The sequence below is a fragment of the Danio aesculapii genome, chromosome 22, assembly GCF_903798145.1.
Source record: "Danio aesculapii chromosome 22, fDanAes4.1, whole genome shotgun sequence".
NCBI classification, from domain to species: Eukaryota; Metazoa; Chordata; class Actinopteri; order Cypriniformes; family Danionidae; genus Danio; species Danio aesculapii.
In genome coordinates this window covers 10,873,705-10,882,699 of record NC_079456.1, presented here as the reverse complement: position 1 = coordinate 10,882,699, position 8,995 = coordinate 10,873,705, and the positions used below count along the sequence as shown (strand labels likewise).

The 8,995-nt window shown below is 36.9% G+C and overlaps 1 protein-coding gene across 1 annotated transcript; it reads left to right on the top strand.

The window, feature by feature from the left end:
- Positions 1-1,178: 1,178 nt before the first annotated feature.
- On the top strand, positions 1,179-5,966 carry LOC130216408 (gastrula zinc finger protein XlCGF7.1-like). The gene is made up of 3 exons (XM_056448303.1): positions 1,179-1,226; positions 2,079-2,246; positions 4,603-5,966. Exons 2-3 carry the CDS (start codon positions 2,192-2,194, stop codon positions 5,508-5,510), a joined length of 963 nt encoding a protein of 320 aa, XP_056304278.1. The 5' UTR covers positions 1,179-1,226; positions 2,079-2,191; the 3' UTR covers positions 5,511-5,966.
- Positions 5,967-8,995: the final 3,029 nt, after the last annotated feature.

Here is an 8,995-nt window from a genome sequence, read left to right as displayed (position 1 = left end):
GACTCGAACCAGCGACCTTCTTGCTGTGAGGTGACAGTGTTATCCTCTGAGCTATAAATAATTAATACATAACTGTTCATATTGAATGTATGGTTGTATATGTTTAGTTCACTTACTATGTGTAGTTTTACTTTACAGTTTGATTATGGAAAGACTAATTAATTACAAAAATAAATAAAACTCCTCAAGAACACATTCTAGCTGCTATCCCCTGGTGTTTTAATGAATAATACGAATGAAAATAATTAAAATAAAACGAGCAAAATGTGCATTCAACAGTAAAAATAAGAACATAAATAAATGCAGATTAAGGTTTATTCATTAATTTTTTTTCAGCTTAGTCCCTTTATTAATCTGGGGTCGCCACAGCGGAATGAACCGCCAACTGATCCAGCACAGGCTAATTAAATGGAACAAGAAAGTGTAGCCAGTTTTGTTCTAAAAATATTCCACTAGTAGAAAAGATCTGGAGGGCAAATAGAAAAGAGGAGAATGTTACAACAAGACTAATAAATGTTTACTTATATTTTTATGCAAGTATCGCAATATTTTATTTATTAAAGTCGTTTTCTTATAATGTGGGATTTGATTAAGTGTATTCAAATATTCAGCAAACATTTTAATACTTAATGGTCAACATTAACTGAGCCATAAAATGTTTTATGAACAGAACTTGCTTGAGGTTTGCCAGGGTTGTGACTGGAAAGGCATCCGCTGTGTTAACATATGCAGGATAAGTTGGCGGTTCATTCCACTGTTGCAACCCAGAATAATAAAGTGACTAAGCCGAAAAGAAAATGAATAAATGATTGATGCTAGAAGGGATACGGGAGGACACTAAAGAGAATTATTTATATTATTTATTAAATTACCCTCTAATTGTATTTATTAACGTCCCAGCCATCACAGTAATGTAAAAACAGTAGTTATGGAGTAATGTTCATATTATGTATTAAATTACCCATTAAATTGTATTTTATTAACGGCTACTCTAGCACAACTCTAAACCCAACCTTAAAGTAATGTAAAAATAGTAATTATTGTTGTACAGTGTCGCAAAAAATATGATATTTTGATGTATAGATCCGCAGCTGTCTCCTATCTAGACTTTTCCCCACAGAGCGCGTTCTTGCCGCTACTTCCTGTTGACGAGTCGCCCCCCGGCGTTCCAAAGAGTGAATAAGCATGCGCAGGCAGCCTAGCCACAACTGTAAACAAAGCTAGAGGTGAGCAGTCCACAGAGTACTATATATTTAACGTAAAATATACTTTACAGCATTTTGACGTGGTCATATCCGTGTTGTGGTTTTTGGGTACGTCGCTGTGTGCTGTCTGAAGAGTGGAGTAGTTTAGGAGGCTACTCGAGGCACTTGGGTTGAAATCCACTAACGTTAACGTTAGTCTGTTAACGTTGTCGATTTTGTGTGGTTTCTGTATGTCTTTATGTATGTATGATTGTGTTTATGTGTTGAATTTACAGTATTGCTAAAGCAATCGAAGTAATACGGCTGCTGTTGTTTTCTCTGCTTTTTTTCTCTGTCATTTATCTTAAAACTGATTAGTTTTTATTAATTTTAATCGTTACATGAATATTGTTTAGCAAAATGACATGTTAAGTAACCTGCTTTGAATTAAGACATTGAGCTACATAAGACTTTAACCGTGTTCACTAGTAATACATTTGCAAATCAACATCAATGAGGTTAAAAATTGAATGAATTAACGCTAAAAACATTCTGGCATGATCATTTTCTAGTATGCTAGTGAGCATATAGTTATGGTCAAATTGTATTTATTTAAATCCTTAATTACCGTAGATGTTGTTTTAAGAAGCAGATGTATTTTATAACATGTGTTTCATAAATATTTTAACAGCATTTCATTATGTTCCATGATGATGAGCTGTGCTACATTTTGTCTGACAAGTGAAGGACTCAAGCTCAATATGGACAAAATAATCAAATAGGAGAAAGGCAGATGAATTAAGAAATAAGCAGAAATACACAAATTTAATAACTTTACAGGAATGTGTGAATTATTACATTTTTATGTCTGATGTGTTTGTTATTTGTTTGCAGATCTGCCGCTACAGTACCACATAGTCACCTTTAGTGAAGCTCATCCTAAAGTACATCTCCAATAAATGCTGGAATATTGCCATGAGCCTTCATGAAAAAAGCACATTGAAAACATGAGTGATACAGAATTTCACAGAATAAAACCTGAAGATCCTGACAAACAAAGAGGTTAGCATTTTATTTCTCATTCTTCATTAATGATGCTGTTGAACTTAGAAAGAGTTGGACGTTTTACCAATTAAGCAAAAGCAGGTTTATAGTTACAGGTGAATTTGGATTTCTCATACGTTATGAGAAAAGTAATTTGTACACTCGGATACACGTTGTGTTAAACAATGCTGGGTCAAATACAGCATGAACAAATCCAACAGTTGGGTTCAAATATTTTTTAGAGTGTGCTGTGTAAGTAATTTTATATACAATAAATTTGATAACAGCACAGAGCGCATTATTTAGCTCATTATTATAGCTTATCATGGCTTATTAACCATTAAAAGACTGTAAGAATGTTTTAGGGATGTTGTGGTAGATCAGTGTACAAAATGTTTACAAGGTTCCAGGAACATATATTTAAAATAAATGCAAAAACGTTGCTAAATGTGATGATTTCAAATGCAGCATTTACTACACAGAGCTTTAGTTCACAGAGAAGCTACGCAAACATCTGTCATTATAACGATTATCTCGATGTCATTAACGTTTTTCAGTGAACTATGACGCCCGATTCACACAGGGCTTTATCGTCAACGCTTGAAGGAGGGTGGTCTGAAGTGGGGGCTGACGCGATCGTCATAGCATTGTCAGCCAATGAAGTTAGTCCTGAACTGGGGTATTTGCATAAAGTGATCTGATTGGCTGATGCTTCCGTTGGCACTTGAAAAATGGAGAAATTCCCAAGTGGCGCAGACAGATCCACAATTCATTTCGGCAAGGCTTGACGTTACTCATTCAAAGTGAATGGGAAGCGTTGACACTGACGCCCCATGTGAATGGGGCATAATACCACTCTATCTGAAAACAGGAGCTTTTCAGGAGCTCAGGGTACATACACACATGCATACATATCAACACAAGAACATAGAAGGACATTTGAACAAGTGGAAATAATGTAAACAATAACAATTTTGAAGTTATTATATATATATATATATATCTATATATATATATATATATATATATATATAGATATATATATATATATATATATATATATATATATATATATATATATATATATATATATATATATATTAGTGGTTGAACGATTTTATATTTTTGGAAGTCAACTTTTATGTTATAAAAGTCGAGTCGATGTCGACTAGTCGCTGGTGACATCGTCAATAAAACACAAGATGCGAATATTTTGCAACATGCCACAATTTGCTATTTATTTGCAGGACATATATACACATGCTGTTGGACAGCTCATAGCACGTTACAAAAACAATGCAACATTACCAATGACTCATTTTAGTGCAAAACAAATGCAGTCAACACTTTCATTTTGTTAATAGTGCAACATTAGCACCTGCTAAATAAATGCAATCAATATGTTCATCACTGCACATTCTGGTAAGAATGTAACAATAACAAACATTTTAGTACAGAAGTAATGCATACGTCCTCAGCACACAGATTCATGTAAAGTTGTTCATAACAACATAACGCGCGAAAGACAAAAGCTATAACGGTAAGCTATAAGTCAGGGATGGGCAAACTCGATCCTGGAGGGCCGGTGTCCCTGCATAGTTTTGCACCAACCCTAATCAAACACACCTGCTTGTAGCTTTTCTAGTGATCTTGAAGACACTAATTAGGGTGTTCAGGTGTGTTTGATTAGTGTTGGAGCAAAACTCTGCAGGGACAGCGGCCCTCGAGGATCGAGTTTGCCCATGCCTGCTATAAGTATAAGCCTTACACTGTCTGAAACTTGCAGACGCATATTTTGCCACTATGATCGTGTGCGCTAGAAAGCTGCTTCAAAATCCTGCTCAAGTCGGGCATTTTTTATGATTACTGGCTCGTCTTGGTTATCAGATGTCTCCTCATTGCACATCTTCACCGCATTCACCTGGGATGATATTTACACACGCTGTGAACTTTGTCACACATCTGTGCACTTTGCGGTTTCTGCACGCTTCACGGTTCATTTACAAAATATGGCAGCGTCTACGCTTCGCAGAGGGCAACAGCCAATCACATTGGTTTCCAGGGTTGCTTAACGTGATTGGCTAGCATCTGCCCTAGGGTATTTGGAGAGACCTAACTGGCATCTGCTTGACGATTTAAATTTCACTCAAAATTCACATGATTAGTCGATTGGTTTATGTGCTATATTGTCATTGGTACGTTTTTTAACTGTACAAATAGGGAAAAAATATATATATATATGTATAAAAGTAATTCGTAGATCCTGCTTTACTTACAAAATGTGCATGAAAATCACCTATTAATGGCCGAGCCCCAGGTTTAACACGCATCTTTTGTTGAATTCTATTAAATACATTTTTTACTTTCATTTTAGAGCTGATGGACAAGAACCATGATGGCAAAGATTTAAATGAAGTGGTGGAGAGGCATCATCATGTTAAGACTAGAGAAAAATCTTCCTTAAGTTTTACACAAAAAGGATTCCTTCCAGATAACATGAAAACACACACCAGAGAGAAGCCGTACTCCTGTGATCAGTGCGGGAAGAGATTCTCAGCAAAGGGAACACTGAGGGATCACATGAAAATCCACACTGGAGAAAATCTGCCCACGTGTGATCAATGTGGGAAAACATTCTCACGAAAAGTACATCTTGACCAACACATGAAAATCCACACCAAAGAGAAACCATTCACATGTGTTCAATGCGGGATGAGTTTCGCACGCAAAGAAAGCCTTAAGGATCACAAGATGATCCACACTGGAGAGAAGCCGCACACTTGTGATCAGTGCGGGAAGAGTTTTATATACAAACAATGTCTTAGACGTCACAAGAAAATCCACACTGGAGTGAAACCGCATACCTGTGAAAAGTGCGGGAAGGGTTTTTCACATGCAAATACCTTTAAATCACATCTGGTTTCTCATTCTGGAGAAAGGCCATTTAACTGCGATCAATGTGGGAAAACATTTTTGGTGGCAGATGCCCTAAAGACTCACCTCAAAATTCACACTGATGAGAAGCCTCACGTGTGTTCATTCTGTGGAAAGAGTTTTAGTCAGCTGAGTTACTTAAAATCACATCAGAAACGGCATGGCGATGCGAAGCAATACATGTGCTTTGATTGTGGGAAATCCTTTATTACGGATGCCGAACTGAAGCTGCACTACAGAGTTCACACTGGAGAAAAACCGTACAAGTGTTCACACTGCAACAAGACATTCAAACGCTCAGAAAGCATGAAAATACATGAGAGGATTCACACCGTACATTTGTCATGAGTAGGGTTGGGTATCGTTTGGGATTATTTCGATACTGGTGCTAAATCGATACTTTTAAAACGGTACCGGTGCCTGAACCGATACTTTTGAGCCACAAAATTATGGTGATTGACTCTAGAAAAATCTTTTACTTGACAAAATCTTTTAGAAAATAATTTTCATAGAACAATACAATTCAAGTTTAAAGTAAACATCAATTCATATTTTATATATTTGAATTGCATTAATATATTTCCTTTGATCATTTGTTGGTTAGCATGAATTTAAGATTTGCATTATGAAATTACATTAGCTTACTACTAACCTGTGGAAAGGCTGTCATCAAAATACTGAACTCCTTTTTTCTAGGGTTTGGGCTTGTGACTGTTTCCATGGTTATCAGTAATCTAATGATTTGCCTAATCTGAATAAGACAATAATAGGATCAAGGTGTTTACATGAGTTGCTTTTTTTGCCCTCCCATTTATTTAAAATAATGTTTCTAAAAATTTTCAGTGTTTCCTAAAAAAAATTATTATTCTGGAGTCATAAGTTGTATTTCTTATTGTTTATTTCTTGAATAAAAGAAGTTTTTAATTAAAAAAAAAGATTAAGGTCAGTATTAATAGCCTCCTTAAGAAATATTTGCTGTGTATTTTTTGATATACACAACAAATCAGTTACAAAATAATTTGACTACTTATTTCAACTTTCGTAGTTAACTGATTAAGTCTTTAAATTACACTTTAATCTGAATAAAAGATTATAAAACACTTTAAGGGACTTTGTCTTGATACAACTGTCTTGCAAAATAACTTGTAAAATGTAATGCACTGACTGTCACCATGGGGAAGATAAAAAGTAAATATTAGAAATGAGTTAGTTAAACTATTATGTTTAAAAATGTGTTTTAAGTGAAGTTTAAATGTTAAACTAATTTCGAGAGGAGCATGTGCTCATGATTGACCCAGCTGGTCCACATTAGCTAATCATGATCCTCCAATCAAAGGATCCCAAGTCACTATATATATATATCCTCATTTCCTCTCTACAACTATCTTCGTCTGGAAGAAACCCCCCTCCTCCCCTTCTTCCACCTTTATCAAGAATGGGCGGCACGGTGGCCTAATGACTAGCACATTTGCCTCACAGCAAGAATACCAATGGCGTTGGGTCTTCACTAGGCCATCTGGTGTTTCTGTGCGGAGTTTGCATGTTCTCCGTGTGGGTTTCCCCCGGGTTCCCTGGTTTCCTCCCACCATGCAAATGTGCTCTATATTATTGATAAAATAAGCCTAAATTTTTTTCTAATGTCTTACTCTCAGGAAGTTCACCTTGGCCTCACCAGCGGGGGAGTTTCAGATCGACCTGAGCTCAGTCTCCCCTCGCCCTGTGAAAGGAGGGAGCCCTGGGCTCGAGGATACCTTGAGCTCAGGGCTCTCTCCCGGGACAGCACGCCAAACAAGCTATGTATAAATCGTGAGCTAAGTGTGAACTCTTGAAATAAATCAAGTGTTGAAAACGGAAATCAAAAATGAATGAAGGCAAAACTGAATGATTTGAATAGGACATGAGCGTGACTGAAAACTACATTTGATCGATGTGTTACATCTGTTCTTTGGTACTTGCCGACTGTATATAAATTAAATACTGCATTTCCTAACGTAAAACTATGTATACTAGATTTCTGATTAATAATGGTCTCTGCATAGCTGAGCACTTCCTATATTAAAAGTGTTAAAATCGCTATTACCTGTGTCATTTGGGCGTCAACCTCTGACGAATGCGGGAAACTAGGCTAATGCGCACAGCACCGTAATGACAGAAAGAGTGAGTGCCCGAGAGAGCGGGTGCAAGTGTCAACTAGAGCGCGCAGAGAGAGGCCTCAGTCATATCTCCGCAGTTTGCCACCGATGGCTGATCTCGCTTCTCCATGGAGTTTTGACACATAAATACGCGTCCAAATTTAGGGGGAGGGGGGGGGGGGGTGCGACTGGTGGAAGAGTGCTCTTTTAATAGAATTTGATACTGCTTGTTAAATGAAAAGAAAAAACCTCCGCATTTCACGACGCAGGTGTCTGTGGTCCCTTTAAGGTTATCAAAAATAACTGTTTACATAGTAGTCTAGACTCTAAATCAGAGTATTGTCTAAATCATATTAAAACCGGAGCATTCGTGTCCATGTACGTACTCATTGAAAGTGCCATATGATGTCAGAGCCCTCAAATGTGTCATTAAGCTTGACGTGTTTCCCCCTTACATGCAACTTTTGTAAATCATCTGCTTCACGTTGTTGTGTCAGAATCATTACATGTAAAATACGCTTAAAACGCTTAAAAGCAAATTTGATGAACATGCGTGCTGAACTGAAGAGAGTCGCTCTCGCTCACCGAATGCGCTGTACTGCGTGCATTGTGTGCGTCCGTTCCCTATAAGCAACAAGAACAATCGCCTGTCTGTATTCCTCAAAGTTGTTTAGAATTAAATGATACCTATGCATACCTATGTGTGCCTTCGATGCACTCCTTTCTTACGTCCGTGTGGCAGCACCAGTGGCACCGAAATTAGGCACCGAAATGCATATGTTGATTTGATCCGTTACATACCGGTTACAAAGGTACCGGTGCTATAATGGCACCGGGTTTCGGTACCCTACCCTAGACATGAGTGCGGAAAGAGTTTCATGCAAAGACGTTACCTTAATGTGCACACAATGATTCACACTGGAGAAAAGCCGCACACTTGTGATCAGTGTGGAAAGAGTTTCAGTTGTGCGAATGTTTTAAAACTGCATGTGCGCTCTCATTCTGGCGATTCCACTGATCAGTGTGGTAAAAGCTTTTTTTAGACAACATCCCTGAAGAAACACTTGAAAGTTCATTCAAAGGAGAAGCCTTGCGTGTGCTCTTTAGTATTCTAGCCTAGTGTAGTAATCTTGTTTTGCATTTTAATTCTGCTGTGTTTTCTACAGGGGTAATGGGAAGTCAAGATTTTTAATTGTGTTTTAATTTGTGTTTTGAATAATATGAATCTTGTTTAAAGAAACAATTACTCACGCTAGCTAATGGCTATTAGATCACCTTTGCTCGGTTGCCTCTAATTTATTAGAGCCTATAACCACAGCCCGTGATAATGCAAATAATCTGCTAGTTTATGTTGTCATATTTTCATTGTCTTTTTTGTTGTTTCTAGCTTAATAAAGAAAAATTAGTTCAGTATCTTCATCACAGTTTAAAAATGCTTATATTTATATATTTATTGCTGAGTTACAAGTTCAGTTTTCGATTTGCCTCTTGGCAAAGTGAATGATTTCGGACTCTTAACACATTTTTGCAATTTATTTATTTTTGCAAAAGGGTTGGATATTCAAAAATGCCACTAGTTAAATCAATTAGTATATTACCAGAGATCATAAATATAAGAAACAAGCTATTATACAGTTTAAGAGTCCATTCTATTTAGGTCCACTCATTTTAAAACTTCTGGCCCCTGGCTGCATATCGAAA

What these genes read in the sequence shown, in the direction of transcription:
- LOC130216408 (XM_056448303.1), top strand. Translation starts at nt 2,192, where the DNA reads ATGAGTGATACAGAATTTCACAGAATAAAACCTGAAGATCCTGACAAA. An exon ending in AGATCCTGACAAACAAAGAG is followed by an intron (nt 2,247 to 4,602) that starts GTTAGCATTTTA and finishes CTTTCATTTTAG; the next exon opens with AGCTGATGGACAAGAACCAT.